At 42.5% G+C, this 16,561-nt stretch overlaps 2 protein-coding genes and 1 long non-coding RNA gene across 11 annotated transcripts in view; 1 reads left to right on the top strand and 2 right to left on the bottom strand.

Moving 5' to 3' along the window:
• The window catches only part of LOC135105131 (uncharacterized), a 184,502-nt gene that overhangs the window by 43,665 nt on the left and 124,276 nt on the right, over positions 1-16,561 (top strand). The window lies entirely within an intron of this gene.
• Positions 682-15,632, bottom strand: LOC135105130 (uncharacterized). The gene is made up of 3 exons (XM_064013161.1): positions 15,386-15,632; positions 7,305-7,469; positions 682-4,606 (listed from the first exon to the last, which is right to left on the bottom strand). Exons 1-3 carry the CDS (start codon positions 15,630-15,632, stop codon positions 4,188-4,190), a joined length of 831 nt encoding a protein of 276 aa, XP_063869231.1. The 3' UTR covers positions 682-4,187.
• Positions 15,516-16,561, bottom strand: part of LOC135105129 (prostaglandin E2 receptor EP4 subtype-like) — a 209,281-nt gene continuing 208,235 nt past the window's right edge. For 6 of the 7 annotated variants that reach the window (XM_064013155.1, XM_064013154.1, XM_064013159.1 and 3 more), the window contains one exon: positions 16,377-16,561. This exon is cut by the window's right edge and continues 421 nt beyond it. Coding sequence is in view for 1 of the 7 variants with exons in the window: in XM_064013158.1 (XP_063869228.1) it covers positions 15,611-15,654 (44 nt within the window). In the remaining 6 variants the exon portion in view is untranslated. Of the gene's footprint in view, positions 15,655-16,376 lie in introns of those variants that run through there. The other variant, XM_064013158.1, reaches the window with a different exon arrangement.

Genomic DNA, 16,561 nt, shown 5'->3' with positions numbered 1-16,561 from the left:
ATGATAAAGACGTGCACTTTCTCTCATTCGCCATTTTATAACGATTTTTTTATTTTTTTTATTTATTTGTTTATTTTATTTTATTTTTTTTTTTAGCTGGTGTTAAATTATACATGCACTTCCATTCACTCTTCGTTTTACATCTGATTTCTTGATTTTTTTTTATTCTTTCACTGTTTTATTTATTTTTTGGTTAATTTTAATACGTTTTTCTTTTTTTTTTTTTTCGTGTTTGCTCATTGCTGTTTTTTTTTCCTCTCTATTACAGTTCCTCTTTATTTTCTTTATTTTCCTCCACCCTTTCTTGCTCGTCTGTTAATTCCAATGTCGATTTTGTTTTCCTATCAGGGTGAGTGCATTCCTCTCTCTCTCTCTCTCTCTCTCTCTCTCTCTCTCTCTCTCTCTCTCTCTCTCTCTCTCTCTCTCTCTCTCTCTCTCTCTCTCTCTCTCTCTCTCTCTCTCTCTCTTTGCTACGGTTCACTAATTATTCTCTCTTTTACTTTCTTTTATTTCCTCCACATTCTCTTTTTAATGTCTCTTTCCTATTTTTACTTGTTTCCTTTACTCTTTCCCTCTAATTTTTTCTTTTTTTCCCTTTTTTTTCTGCGCTTCCGTTCATTCCACAGCTCACTTTTAATTTTTACCTTCGCGTTCCACTACAAAAAATTTAAACCGTCTCAATTTTTCCTTCTTTTTTTTCAACATTTTATTCCTTTACATGCATGGAGAAACACACACACACGCACACATACACACACATACACACACACACACACACAGAAATGGATACATGTAGTAGTAGTAGTAGTAGTAATAGTGGTAATAGTAGTAGTAATAAAACAATCACTTAGACACTACGTACAATATAGCAAACAAATGATATATATTTACATACAAAGTTCGTATTTCAGAGTTTATGTACATAGCTAAAGCTTTGGTCGGCTTCTTGTGTGTAAATGTGTTTGTTTTTTTACTTTTTTATTTATTTTTTTTCTCTCCTTAAATACTTCGACGAAAACTCCTCCTCTGTATTAAGACTATCTGAATAAAGGGCAGGATTGGAATCTTCTTGCCACACACTGTCTCTTACAAATGGACTGGAGCCTTTTAAAGCACCACACGTGTCAAGGCGAGTCGAGCACCGTTGTAGAACCACCGGAATTTTTAGTGTTTTTTTTTCTTTTTGCATTTTTTTTTATTTAATCACCTTTTGTGGAATCTGAATACTATGGAAGTGAAATCATGAAAAAAAGAACCGTATTTTTATAGAATCGGGATGCTGTAGAACCGAAATCATAAGTAGAACCGATTATTTTTTTTGCATAGAGGGTATTTAGAATTGTGAACTATATAATTCTCTTGAGAACCGAAAGTTACGTTCTTAAACATGATTTTTTAAGTAGAACCGGACGTATTTGCTTAACTATGATGTACTATAGAGATGGGACCGTTTGTCTGATAGAACCGAGAGTACTAGAAACGAAACTTATCACCAAATAGGAATAATTAACTAGAACCTGATATATTAATGCAGAACCATGAGTCACTATTTGAACCACACTCTTTGGCTGAAACTAGCACCCCAGCAGAACCACGTAGATATTCAGACCACCTCCAGGACCGGAAATCCTTAAGAACCATAACATTGCAGAACCGGAAAACTGATAGAACCGTAACTGCACAACCGGAACACAGCATAATAGAACCGCGACGCTGCAGGACCGGGGATATGACGCAGAAACGTACAGAACCGCAACACAGAATCGTAACCGGAGCACCTGATTGGTTAGGGACTTGGTAAATCCGAGGCACTGTTTCAGAACCGTGGAAATGGGAGAACCGAGGCACTTGATGGAGCAGGAAGTTTTAAAGGTGTCATAAGTGATGTGATATTGTTCGGTATGCTAATCCCTTCTTTCCCCATCCCTGTCTCCCTCAAAAAAAATAAATAAATAAATAAATAAATAAAATAAATAAATAAATAAACAAATAAATAAATAAATATAGATAAAATAAGATAAATAAAAGAAATAATAAATGAATAAATAGATAGGTAAATAAATAAAGGAAGAAAGTAAATAGATAGGTAGATAGATAAGTGAAAATAAGTGAAAAACAATAATAGAAATAAATATTAAATAATCATCAATATAGTTAAAAATAAAATAAATGAAAAGAAATAAGAAAATAAACTTATAAGGAAAGAAAAAAACACTACAATTATAAATGAAAGGGACGCAAACTTTTTTTTTATTATTCTTTATTTCGTTATATTTATTTATTTATTTATTTATTTATTTAATCGTTAGGTTTTTCATATAGTGTATCTATTTCTTTATTTATTTACTTCTCTATTTACTAATTTACTTTTATTTGGGGCTTAATATTAGTAAAGAACACATTTTGATAATGACAATAATGATAATGATGATAATAATGATAACAACAACAACAACAACAACAACGTCATGAAATAAACTTAAGAGAGACCCCCCTAGAAAAAAAAATGAAAACGGAAAATGAAAAACCCTAAGTCTTTTCATCTATTTTCCCTCCGTCGTAAATTTAAGGACAGGGATTTAAATATTGAGAACTTCCTGGAAATATTAGTTTTTCTTTTATTTTCAGTATCCAGAGATTTTTTTTTTTTTTTTTTTTTTGAGGATCTTGTTAATTTTTTTTCCTCTTCTCTTTCCTTCTCTCTTCTTTGGCAATCCAGTTCCCTCTCCCTCTCTCCCTCTCCTCTCACTTCCCTCTCTCCTTCCCTCACATAATTGTTTCCTCTCACCTGGCTTTGTTTTCACACCTGTTTCCCTTTTATTCCCTTTTTTCCTTTCTTTCTTTCCTCCCTTCCTCGTCTAATCCATTTTTATCCTTACCTTTATTTTGTTTCTTCTTCCTCCTTTAGTCTCTCTCTCTCTCTCTCTCTCTCTCTCTCTCTCTCTCTCTCTCTCTCTCTCTCTCTCTCTCTCTCTCTCTCTCTCTCTCTCTCTCTCTCTCTCTCTCAAGACCAAAATCAGTCTTAACAAACAGGTATTTCAACTTTCCCTGGCTCTTCACGACAGTACATTGAAGATAAGTGAAAATTTTAAAACTGTCACTCCCATGAAATAGTTGTGTTTATTTTGTTATGTCTATGTGAACTACTGTATCTTAAACACGTAAATTTGTACACTTCAGTTTATAAGTACGTACACCCTCTGCTTATACACTTACATACATACATACATACATGCATACATTTTTTACACATAATAGACTTGTGTGCACATAGTGATATAGGTCATGTGCGTTTTTTTTTTTTTTCTTTTTGCGTCTGTTCAGCATGTGTGTGTGTGTTCGATTTACGTACAGTCATACACGCACACACTTATATGTAAGTTAGTTTATTCATAGTTTATTTATTTTCCTTTCCAGAGCAGACAGGTGGGAAGTGAGGGTGTTCATGTTGCTAATAAGTGTCATGGTATCACTTCACTTCATTTGTCTATACACTCTCGCTCTCTCTCTCTCTCTCTCTCTCTCTCTCTGCACTTTTCATGTCAGATACACGTTCACGCGCCGCTCATTTCTTTGCAGCGGCGCCATATGACCACGTTGTTGCGGCCCGTTAAGTCAGTCGGTAACCAGTCCTCTGCTGACAGGATGCACTGATTTTCTTTCGTTTGGCGATGACAAAATACGTTTTCTTTAGTGGTTTTTAGGTCACACTGTAAGGTTCTGGTTGTTTCCTTCACCTTCATAGTTATATATATATATTTTTTTCCATTCTCTTGTCCTCAAAGTTCTCGTAAATGCACTGTATTTTTCTATTTTCTGCTTTGCCTTTTCAGTTTTTTTTTGTATAAGTTTTTTTTTCTTCCTCTTGCAACTTGGGAATATATTGTCACTTAAGTCTTTTCTTTAAGCACACTCTGTACACTCTCCACTTCATTTGCAGTCAGTTGTATGAAGGTTTTCCCTGATCACTGTTACATTCGTCTTTTCAACTTCCCTCCTCGTAATCCTTCAGCCTATCACGTGCATCCACCAGCATTACTCCCTTAACTGCGTCACTAGGGTCATCTACGTCCAATATCATCACTCTAACTGACTCCTCACCTTGCGAAACCCTCTTCATTCCTCCCTCCTTCAGTAGAATGTATCCATCCCTCCTTAGCCTCCCCCAGCCGCCCCTTCCACCTGCCCTAACTGCTCCTCTGCCGCGCATCCGCCGAACTGCAGCGCCCCTTCATGATCTCCCTGCCCTCATCCCCCTCCCCATCCATCAGGCGCGTTGCTGCCTCCCCAACTGTGAACACGGAGTCATCCCCAACATCGGAGCACTGGTTGGGGTACAGACGACGCGGGTCCTGGGGGGAGGAGTAGGGGTGGTAGGGCGGCGCCAGGTACTGTCCGTGCTGGCTGTGTCCGTACTGGTAGTGTGGGTGCAGGTGGTGGTGGTGATGGTGGTGGTGCGTGTGCGGTACTGAGGGGGCGTCTGGTTTGAAGGTCTGGGTGCTCTGTGTGCGGTACTGCTTCCCCTCTGAGCCGTCCTGAGGGCAGCACCAGGAGTGGCGGCGCCCCTGCGTGCCCGTCCACGACGCCCAGTTATCAGAGGCGGGGTCTGGGGAGAGAGGGAGAAAGAGAGAGAGAGAGAGAGGGTTGGTTAGTTTGATTGACTGGGGAAAGGTTTGAGAGAGAGAGAGAGAGAGAGAGAGAGAGAGAGAGAGAGAGAGAGAGAGAGAGAGAGAGAGAGAGAGAGAGAGAGAGAGAGAGAGAGAGAACATCACTATTAACATCACCACTACAATATTCCTTACTAGTCTCATCACAACCATCATCATCATCATTATCATTCACCATATATGTCATTCAAGGCCTAATTTTTACACCTCCTCCTCCTCCTCCTCCTTCATCATCATCATCATCATCGTCATCATCATTACGGCCCGCCATCATCACTCCTCCACCTGTCTTCCGCACCGTCATTTGTTATCCTCAAGGCGGGATTTTGTCACCTTGAGTACTTCTCCCCTCTTCTCCCTTTTGTTTTCTTTTCCTCACCACGGAGCAGCTAATTCGATCGGGGAGCGCGGATTAGAGAGAGAGAGAGAGAGAGAGAGAGAGAGAGAGAGAGAGAGAGAGAGAGAGAGAGAGAGAAGGCAAGCTTATCTCTATCCTTATCAATATTCAGCCTGGAAAGCTAATCGCGAGGAGGAGGTGGAGGGATAATGCTTAATCTTCCTCCTCCTCCTCCTCCTCCTCTTCATCTTGTTCCTCTTCCTCCTCCTCTTCGTCTTCCTCTTCCTCCTCTTTCTTCTCTTCGCGATGGTTGTCTGCAGAACTACTCTATAATATTTATTCTCCTCTTCCTCCTCCTCCTCCTCCTCCTCCTCCTCCTCCTCCTCCTCCTCCTCCTCCTGCTGCTGCTGCTTCTGTTTTTGTTTTTGTTCTTCGTATTCTTGTTCTTGATCTTATTCGTCTTGTTCTTGTTCTTATTCGTCTTCTTGTTCTTGTTCTTCTTGTTGTTCTTGTTCTTATTATTCCTCTTCCTCTTCCTCCTCATCCCCTCACTAATGGTAACATACGGATAATACTTAATCTTCACCCTATCTCCTCCTTCCCCCCACCACCCCCCTCCTCTTCCAAGATCGCGAGGGAGATAAGAGCCGGACGGATTACCAAGCAATATCGTGACGCAGGCAGGACGCGCCGCAGCTTCCTGGTAAAGTCTCCAACGCGTGACTAGGAAAATAACAACCAGATGAGAATATTTTTTCCGAGATGCCAAGGAAGGAAGGAAAAAGAAAGGAAAATATATATGTGCCATGAATATGATTTTTTTTCTTTTGACGAATATGATAATGTCCCTTGAGAGATTGAGACGAAGAGAGAGAGAGAGAGAGAGAGAGAGAGAGAGAGAGAGAGAGAGAGAGAGAGAGAGAGAGAGAGAGAGAGAGACAGAGAGAGAGAGAGAGAGAGAGAGAAATTTGAAACGTGCGTGAATCTGTAAAAATGGAAGTGATAAAGCGTGAAATAGAGAAAGCATCAAAGAAGAAAAAGAAGGAAGAAGAAGAAAACAAAGAGAGGGATAAAAAAAAATACAACAATAATAATAATAATAATAATAATAATAATAATAATAATAATAATAATAATAATAATAATGATAATGGTAATAATAATAATAATAATAATAATAATAATAATAATAATAATAATAATAACCTGCATTTTGATTCGTGAAATAAAGTCATTCTGGGAAAAAAAAATGAGTGGCATGAAATTGGAAGCAGCAACACCTTTTCTCCTTTTCTTTCTCTCTTTCTTTTGTTGTTTGGAAGTGATAAGAAGTCAATTATATGCCACGAAAGGGAAGCACTGGAAAACTGAGGGAAGAAAAAGAAGGAAAAAAAAAAGAAGAAGAAGAAAAAGAAGAGAAGCGTGTATTGAGAAGAACGAAACACACACACACACACACACACACACACACACACACACACACACACACACACACACACACACACACACACACACACACACACACACACACACACACACACACACACACACACACACACACACACACACGTCCTTGGAAAAGTGAGAAGCAAATATGGAGACAGTTCAGAGAGAGAGAGAGAGAGAGAGAGAGAGAGAGAGAGAGAGAGAGAGAGAGAGAGAGAGAGAGAGAGAGAGAGAGAGAGAGAGAGAGAGTATATTTATTTGTCTTTTCCCTTCTGAAATTCGATACTCACACTGCATCTCATCCACGAAACCGTCAGTCAGGAATTCACGAGTCAGTCTGAAAATCCACTTCAGAAATTTTCCAAACACGAATAATTTTAAGTAATACGTGTCTTGCTTATTTGAGAATCTTTTATACATTACGCATCTTTATCATTTATCTTTGCTTTAGTCCATCCCTTTTCTTCATTAATGCCGGGTATAGTGGTACCGTTAGTGCGGAAAATGATGAAATGGTGACAAAGGTGAAGCAAAGAGGGGATGAATTAGAGATGGAGAAAACGCACGCACATACACACCCACCCGCTCACCTATCCAGCCACACACACACACACACACACACACACACACGTACACACATAGATAGATAAAGATAGACAGATAGATAGATATATAGATAGATGCGTAGGTAGATAGACAGACAGACAGATGAATGGATACATAGATAGATACGTAGATAGATAAATAGATAGATACATGTATAGATAGATAATTAGGTAGATAGATAGATAGATAAAGAAATACACACTACATTGACACCACCACCTAACACACACCACGCCATTACTCCTCACCTGGGGCGTCGTAGGTGTTTCTGGCGGGCCTGGAGGAGGGGGCGGCGCGGGCGGAGGCAGAGGAAGTGATGCGCTTAAGCCTGGCGTGGTCATTCAGCTCCTCCACGGGACACATGCGGTACTGCTGGGACGTGAACACCGGGATGGGCACCTCAGCGGCCTCCTCTGCGGGTAGGGATGGGGAGGTGTTGAGATCGAGGTGCTGCATTAGTGGGTTAAAGGGTCGTGGTGGTGCTGGTGGTGGTGGTTAGGAGTATAATGGAAAAAGGATTAGGAAAGGAAAGAGAGTGAAATATATATGGGAGTAATGTACGGAGGGGGAAAAAAAGGGAACAGGAGAGTAAGGAGTAAAGAGTGGAAAGGGGAAATAGGAGGAAGAAAGAAGAGAGGAAGGAGAAAGAGAAAGAATGAAAAATGTAATATAGTAGGTGAGAGAGAAAAGAGGAAAACAAACTGAAAGAAAACGAGATTTGAGTAGAGAGAGAGAGAGAGAGAGAGAGAGAGAGAGAGAGAGAGAGAGAGAGAGAGAGAGAGAGAGAGAGAGAGAGAGAGAGAGAGAGAGAGAGAGAGAGAGAGAGAGAGAGAGAGAGAGAGAGAGAGAGAGAGAGAGAGTATAATTATGATATGAGTAGAGTGCAAGGAAATTAGCACTCCACGTAACTCATAAAAAAAAAATAATAAAATGAAAGAATAAGAAGGAAAGGAAAGGGAGGATGAAGGATGAAAGGAAGAGGAAACGGAAGGGAAGGAAAGTAGAATTGAAGGGAAGTAAAGAAAGTAGAAGGGATGTGAAGCGAAGGGAAGGGAGGATGAAGCTGTTAGAAGTGACACAGATGCTATAATAGAACCGCTGGAATGTAATTAGAGGGAAAGAGAGGAAGGAAAAGAGGAAGAGAAGCAGAGAGGCAAGTAATTTTAGAGTTCAAGGGGAGGAATTTTGCTGGGGCGGCCTGAGTGAACCAGCAGTAGGGGATGGTGATGATGGAAGGTCAGGGGGAGGCTTTTGTCCTGCAGGGAAATCATAGAGGCTAATGATGATGATGATGATGATGATGATGATGATGATGGTGGTCCAAAGATGGCTATGGTAAATGAACGCCCACTTTTCTTTATTCTTTCTTTCTCTTTTCCTTTTCTCCCCTTATCAGTGAACCCTCTCTCTTTTCTCTTTTCTCTCTCTCCTTGCGCTCTCCCCTCACTATAGCCAAGGATGAAGTAAAGCAGTGGTGATGGACACAGTGTTAAGCCAAGGGAGGCAGGAGAGTGCAGGGGAATCACATTTACTCACATCCAGTATCATTATGACCATGTACAACAGTCTGTGCATTATGTAAGACCTTATTCCCCTGAGCTTACTCCCCTCTGTTCGTGATGTAACGTTAAGTGAATGAGTATGTTTGCTTTACACGTGAATACAGCAAGGAAGTTGTTTACGTAAGTGGTGTTCTGTCCAAGAGTTACAAAACAGGAAAAAATGAGAAGAGAGACGAAAGGATGATCATATTTAGAGGAGCGGCTTGAAACATCCCTCTGTATGGGAAGCATGGAGCTGTAGAGGTATAGGAGGCAGTAGCAGGAAGGCGAGTCTCCCTTACATTCATAAAAGCCCATTCATTGTAACTGTTTCAATAATTACTTACTTTTTTAGACGCTTATTCTTACACGAGTCTCGAAAATAATTCTATACGTTGAAAAAAACAAAATTAACCACTTCTCTCGTGTTCCTTTTTCCATAATCAGGTGCGTACATCTCACACACCCATTCTTGTACTTCAGCCCCTTAAAATAGTTCTTTAGGGATGGAAAAAAAAAAAAATAACATGTTCTCTTCTTCCATAATCACCAGCAACCTATTCTTTGTCACTTACCTTGAACTACACTCTTTTAAAACAGTTCTTTATGCTGGAAGAGACCAAACTAACCTATTCCCTCTTGTCCTCTACGCTTTCCTCTTTGTCTCCTTGCACACTGTTCCCTTCCAGTACTCTGAATATCACCAAAGGGCGTCTCACCATTAAGTAAAGGCTGCTTCTCCGGGCCGGCCACTCAGAGCTGCTCCCTCGTAAATGTAAATGGAGTATTTTGTTGTGTGTTTATTTATGGCTCATTGATGCATTGTACTCTGTAGTGGAGGCGATGGGTGGAGGGTGGTGGGGACGAGGGATGGGCAGGGGGTGGTTGGATAGTGGAGGGAAGGGTAAGGAGGGAAGAAATGGAGGGGAGGGAAAGTGGTGTTAGTAGTAGGGGGAAGAATAGAGGGGAGGTTTGTTGCAGGGAGGGTCGCAGGGGAGGAGGGACGGAACGGAGGGTGGAGGGACGGGAGGAGGGTGAAGGGGAGATGCAGGAGGGGAAGAGTGGAGGCGTGGGAGGGTGAGGGAGGCAGGGTGGAGTTGCCAGGGTGGAGTAGGGCGTTGTTGCAGTGTGCAGTGTAGGTCAAAGGGTTTCATTTTACATTAACTGCTCTCCTCTCCACATCACGCCCTCTTTTTACTCCTTTCCTCACCCCTCCTCCTCCCCTTCCCCTCCCCTTCTTGCCCATCTCATCCCATCCCCATCCCTCCCCTCCCTGCCCACCCCATCCCCTTCCTGTTCTACTCCCCTACTCTTTGCCTCGTCCCTCTTCTCACTACCTCTTTCCCTCTCTTACTCCTCCCTGCTGCCTCCTCCCCTCCCCTCTCTCTCCCTATCCCTCCGTGACCTTCTCCCACACAGGGCGTGGTGGCGAACCTTCCCCATCGTGCCGGGAGGTCAGCCGCTGATTAAATTCTCCTCTCGCTCATTAATTTGCACAACAAACAATCAAGTTTTCCTTCCATCAAAAAAGACAAGAAGGCGGCATTAGAATAATTAGTACCACGAATTCATTTGGTAAACACCCGGCGGCTTCATTGCCATCACTAGCTATGGAAGGGATGGACAGGTGAAAATTGCCTTCTGTTCCCTCTTCATATGGGTTTCTCTCTGTCCATATTCTTAAGCGTTTTGTTAAGCCGGCCACACACGTGCAGTTAAAACTGTCAGTTTGGACTGTTCAGTTATAACTGACAGTTTTAACTGTCAACTGACAAGTCCACAGACGTACAGTTAAATCGTTCAGTTTAACTATGGATTCCGAGGAGGACGATCTAGCAGCGCTCGGGGTATTACTAGTAATGGCACAAGAAAATAGGAAAAAAAAACACTAAGAAGCGCAAACAGTGGTGCAAGAAGTGGTTGCTGAGGCGAAATAAATCTTCTGATGTTCAATTACTGAGAGAAATAAGTGATGAAGCAAAAGATTTTCAAAGTATTTAGTTCGATCGTGATAATCTTCAGATTTAATCTTCCACAGACAAGGTTCATCTTTATAAATTTCTATAAAGTCTGCAATGGTTTGATTCTCCTTTCTAGACATAATTACTGTTTTGGATCACTGAAAGAAAAGAAACACTATGAGATCTGAAAATCAAACAAATAAGTTAAGACAGAATGGACAGAAAGCAACATGTGAGGGAAACACTTTACTTTTGGTAACGTTTCGTACAGAGTACTTCTGAGGAAGTACTCTGTACGAAACGTTACCAAAAGTAAAGTGTTTCCCTCACATGGTGTTTCCGTCCAATCTGAAAGTCAACTGAGGACTGCGCAGTTAAGCCCCACACACGCTCAGTTCTCAGTCAAACAGCCACAGTTGACAGTTAAAACTTTTAACTTTTCTATTTCCTTCAGTCGAACTGCGCAGTTCTGTTGAACTGAGACTGATGGTCCCACACACGTCAGTTAAAACTGTCAGTTATAACTGAACAGTCCAAACTGACAGTTTTAACTGCACGTGTGTGGCCGGCCTTAGGTTAGGTTAAGTTAGGTTAGGTTAAGTTAAGTTAGTTTAGGTTAGGTTAGGTTAGGTTAGGTTAAGTTAAGTTAGGTTAGGTTAGGTTAGGTTGGGTTAGGTTAGGTTAGGTTAGGTTGGGTTAGGTTAGGTTAAGTTAGTTTAGGTTAGGTTAGGTTAGGTTAGGTTAAGTTAGTTTAGGTTAGGTTAGGTTAGGTTAAGTTAGTTTAGGTTAGGTTAGGTTAGGTTAAGTTAGTTTAGGTTAGGTTAGGTTAGGTTAGGTTAGGTTAGGTTAGTTTAGGTTAGGTTGGGTTAGCTATGGAAGGGACGGGCAGGTGAAAATTGCCTCCTGTTCCCTCTTCTTGTGTGTCTCTGTCCATATTAAATTAAACGTCTTGCCGTCTTATCTCGACCACTCAACATAATCTGGTGAAAATTATTGCACTTTTCAAGGAGGCCTTCATGGTTTTGTCGGCAGTTTAACAGGTGAAATGAACGTCCTATTCCTTCTAATTCTGTGTCTCTGTGCCTCTGTCCATATATTCTTATTAAATGTTTTAGCTTCTCATCTTGACTACTCACAACACGCTCTAGTGAAAGTTGTGGTTTTCAAGGATGTGTTCATTGTTCTGCCGACAGTTTGACAATGTGTGGTGCTGGGGGATGATGTGAGGGTGGTGGGGAGAGGAGTGGGCGTTGTGCTGCTGCGGTGGAGATCGGGGTGGTGGGGAGGGAGTGTGGAGAGGTCACAGGGCCACCACGCCGCCACGCCCGCCTGGCGCCGCGCGGGCCTGGTGGGGCTGCGAGGGGCGCGGGGGAGTGCTAATCAGGGAGTCAAGGGGGAGGAGTGCTCTGGCCAAATAACACCTTCTCCCTTACCTCCCTCTCTCCTTCCCTCCCTCCTTCCTTCCTTCCCTGGGCCCCCTTCCTTCCTACCTCCCTCCCCCTTCTTCCTTACCCCCTCCCTCCCTCCGTTCCTCTCTCCCTCCCTGGGCCCCCTTCTTTCCTACCTCCCTCCCCCTTTTTCTTTACCCTCCCTCCCTCCCTCCTTTATTCGTTCTCTCTATATCCTTCTATTCCTTCCTTGTCTATCTACTTTTTCCCTTCTGTCCATTTTTAAGCTTTATTCTTTGTCACTTCCCCTTTCTTCCTTCGTTCCACTCTCTTATTTCTCCTTTCTTTTTAGCCTATTCTTTCTCTCCTCTCCTTCCTTCCTTCCTGTCTCCATTCTCTTTCTTTTTTTCATCCCTCATTTTTTCTCTTCTCCCGTTTATTCCTCCTCCTTTCCTTCCTTTCTTTCCTCGTTTGCAGCTTGTTCTGTATTTCCTCTCTACTCCCTGCTCTCTTCTTCTCCTCTTCCTCCTCCTCTTCTTCTTCCCTCCTTTCTTTGTACTCCATTCTCTCTCTCTCTCTCTCTCTCCCTCCCTGTCTATTACCTTATCCCTCCCATCACCTTGTCTCTGTTACTTCATTCCTTCCCATCACTTTGTTCCCTTCTCCATTCATACTTAATTACTCTTTTGTCTTCTCCTTTCCCTTCTTCCCTTCTTCATAATTACTGCCTCTTATTATCCAAGTATTTCTTTCACTCTCTTTCCTATTTTCCTTCTTTCATTTTTTTTTATCTATTCTTACTGTCTCTTGTTTTTTTGTTTTATTCTCCCTTTATCCTTCCTCCAATCTGTACTTTTCATTATTCCTCCTTTCTCTTGTTTCTTTCTCTTTTCCTCCATTTATCCTTCCATTTCCTTATTATCTCTTTTCTTTCTTTTATTTTCTTTATTTTTTTCTTCCTTCCTTTCCTACCTTTCCTCATCCCCTTTATCATCCTTACCTCTATTCCACACTCTCATCCTCCTTCCCCTTCTTTCTCCCCTTCCAACCCTCTATCTCCCCATTCCCTACGACTTCCACCCTCTTCCTCATCCTTCCCTTCCCCATACCTTACCCCTCCCTCTCTCCAGCCCCTTCCTGTCCATTCTTGTAATTACCTAAGTCAATATTACGTTACGTTCTGATGATTAGTAGCACAAAGCGACAATTGCTGGGTGGAGAGAGAGAGAGAGAGAGAGAGAGAGAGAGAGAGAGAGAGAGAGAGAGAGAGAGAGAGAGAGAGAGAGAGAGAGAGAGAGAGAGAGAGAGAGAGAGAGAGAGAGAAGTGTTTGTTTGTTTGTTCTTTAGTATTTTTTTTCTGTTCTTCATGTTTTGTTGTTGTTTTTCTTCACTTTGATATTCTTTTTTTTGCGTCACTTTTCTCTTTTTCTTGTTCTCATTCCTATATTCTTGTTTTTTTCTTTTTTCCTTTTTTTTCTTTTCTTTTCTTTATAATTTTTGTTCTCATTATTTTGTTTCTTTCCTTCCCGTATCCTTTTCGTTCCTTTCTTCTTCTATTTCCTCCTCCTCCTCCTCCTCCTCCTCCTCCTCCTCCTCCTCCTCCTCCTCCTCCTCCTCCTCCCTTGGTACGTGTTCCCATTTTCAAGATTAATTAAGAGAAAATTACACTCCATACACCTTACCAAGACTGTGTGTGTGTGTGTGTGTGTGTGTGTGTGTGGGTCACCGTCCGCCTGGCAATACACACACAAGAGCTGTTCATTAGTTTGGTTTATTTTCGTCTGCTGCACAATTTTTCTTCATTTGTTCCCTCTTGGTGACTCAGTGTAGATGTCAGCGTGGCGTGTGGTGAAGAGAAACAACAAATGCGAGGCGCGTGTGGGAGGGGGAGAAGGTGCCGGAGGTGGAGGAAGAGAGCAAGAGTGAAGAGAAGATTTATACAGTCAAAGAAGTCTTGCTTGTAATGGATGTGACGGAAGGCGAGGTGAGGCGAACAGAAAGACGAAGAGTGTGTGTGGATGACTTTACCTGGCTGGGGAAAGTGACGGAAGGTGAGGTGAGGCGAACAGAGAGACGAGGAGTGTGTGTGGATGACTTTACCTGGCTGGGGAAAGAGAGACAGGAAGACCCAAGGGAAGGTTTATGGATGCAGTGAAAGAAGACTTATTTGTAATGGGTGTGATTGAAGTGGAGCAAAGAGGAGGAGGAGTGTGTAGGGAGGAGGGTAGTGGATCTTCGCGGCAGGAGAAACAGGAAGACCCAAGATGACTGGCATTTCAGTGGGCATTTTTTTTATTAGATTTTTGTTGCCCTTGGCCAGTATCCTTCCTACATAAAAAAAAAAAAAAAAAATAGTGAAAGAAGACGTAATTGTAGCGGATGTGACTGAGGAAGCTGCAGAGTAGTTAGGGCGTTGGTGAAGCTATGATTTCTAAAGGTATTCATTAGTTCATACATTAAATTTCTCTATGTTAGCCAAACCTGTTCACTCCATCTATCAAATTCCAACTCCATTTTCCATACATGACATTCACCAGACCGTGACGTCACTTCTAAGTACACTTCTTCAACTAGCCAGAGAGAGCCGCCTCCTGTGCTCCTGGTGACGTAAGGCGCAGAGTCACGTCACGTTATGTAAGTGAGCGTGTTTGGGTTGGGTTAAGGTGAAGGGAGGGGTATTGAATTGAGGGGGGTGGGGGGAAGAAGGGAATGGGGGTGTTGAGTGGTGGGGAGCAATGGCTGGAGGTGTATAGTGTTCCTGGAAAAAAGTCTGTGGTGTGTGTGTGTGTGTGTGTGTGTGTGTGTGTGTGTGTGTGTGTGTGTGTGTGTGTGTGTTTTGTCCTTCCTCTTCGCTCTTTTCCCTCATTCTCCTTCTGCTACTTTTCCTCTTCCTTGTTCTTCTTCCTCCTCTCTCTCCTCCTCCTGCTCCTTCTTGTTCTTCTACTCCTCCTTATTTTTCTACTTCCTATTCTTCTACCTCATTTTCGCCTCGTCATCTTCGTCAACTTCCTCCTCCTGCTCCTCCTCTTCCCAATCCTTCCTTCCTTCAAATCGACTCAGCTTCAATAAAATGCCGTATTCGCAGTTCCTCGTTAGGACGGAGAGAAATGGACAGTAAACAGGAAATTCTCTCACTGCAAGAAACTTTTGCCTCTCTTTTCTGTAAGTGTAGAGAGAGAGAGAGAGAGAGAGAGAGAGAGAGAGAGAGAGAGAGAGAGAGAGAGAGAGAGAGAGAGAGAGAGAGAGAGGCTTAGAGATAAAAAATAAACTGAAAAATCGAAACACCACAGCCACGAGAGAAGAAAGAAGGAAAAGAGAAAATAAAATAAAAGGAAAGAAAAGGAAAGAAGAGAAAAAAAGAAAAGAAAAGGAAAAGGAGAGTTAGAGAGAGAGAAGAAAAGAGAAAATGGCCACATCACATCCAGGTAGCAACACTCACCAGGTAGAGCCATGTTGCAGTTAGCGGTGCCGGAGTCCGTGGTGGAAGGCGTGTTGTGGGAGCCCGTGCCAGAGTCCCTGAACACGTCCTGCGTCTCCTTCGTCAGCTCCACGCCGTTCTCCACCGCCACGCCCTCCAGCCCCAGCCGCCCCGCCACCAGGGAATCGCAGGCGAGGGGCGCGGCGTTGTTGGCGGTGGGTTTAATGAGAGTATCCTTCTCCACCATCACCACCACGCCCTTGGCCATGTCCCCCCCGCGTCCTCTATGCCTGAAGGAGGAGTGGGTTGGGTGTTGTTGTTGTTGTTGTGGTGGTGGTGGTGGTGATAGTGTTGTTGCTGTTGTTGGGGTTTCGTTAGATCAGCTAGGTTAGATTAGGTATTCTGAAACTCTTTTGTCCGCACCTGCACTTCTTTCAAGGGCTGTAGTTTAAGTTACACAGGGGTTTTTAAGGGTGTTTTCTACGGTTCTATTGACAGATTAACAAGATTTTTTTATATAATTAGGAAAAACAGTCTTGGGAACAGTGCAAGTCATCTCTGTGGCCTTTGAAAATAGTCTTGGTGAGAGAGCGAAGCGTTTCTGAATATGGATGCAAGTCAGGTTATGTTGCGTTGAGTTAGCGTGTTATTACTACAAACACCACTGCTCCACCACCACCACCACCACTACTATCACCACCACTACTCTGTCATCCTCACCTTCACCCTTTCACTAACCTGTCATCTTTACCCTCTTCCCTTTTTCTTCACTGTCACATCCTCTCCCTACAACCACCACCACCACCACTTCCACCACCATCACCACCACCACCACCACCATTACACTGCCTCTACAAACTACAGTACCCACATTTACATCTTTCTCTTCCTTTTTATATCCACCATTGGTCTAATAAGAAGCTGGCTGTCAAATGCAGTGGCAGAGGAATGGAATAGATCAAGCATTTTATATACAGGGACTGCCACGTGTAGGCATGATGGCTTCCTGCAGTTGTTTTTTTTTCTTTGTGTGTGTGTGTGTGTGTGTGTGTGTGTGTGTGTGTGTGTGTGTGTTCTTAAAATCAAACAATCTAGGGCTTAAAAATCTTTCCTTCTTGTTGCTTTGGTCTTATTCTTCTTGTTCTTGTTTTCGTTCATCTTCTCATTCTTCTTGTTCTTGATCTTCTTCTTCCCTTG

Source organism: Scylla paramamosain, chromosome 11 (genome assembly GCF_035594125.1).
Source record: "Scylla paramamosain isolate STU-SP2022 chromosome 11, ASM3559412v1, whole genome shotgun sequence".
NCBI classification, from domain to species: domain Eukaryota; kingdom Metazoa; phylum Arthropoda; class Malacostraca; order Decapoda; family Portunidae; genus Scylla; species Scylla paramamosain.
Note: the sequence above shows the minus strand (reverse complement) of the source record. Positions and strands in the feature narration are given on the sequence as shown.

Bases quoted from the DNA above. Each gene is read 5' to 3' on its own strand.
- LOC135105130 (XM_064013161.1), bottom strand. From the start codon at position 15,632: ATGGCCAAGGGCGTGGTGGTGATGGTGGAGAAGGATACTCTCATTAAA. The intron at 7,470-15,385 runs GTGAGTGTTGCT...CCCTACCCGCAG, and splicing joins CTGCAACATGGCTCTACCTG to AGGAGGCCGCTGAGGTGCCC. The intron at 4,607-7,304 runs GTGAGGAGTAAT...CTCTCTCCCCAG, and splicing joins AAACACCTACGACGCCCCAG to ACCCCGCCTCTGATAACTGG.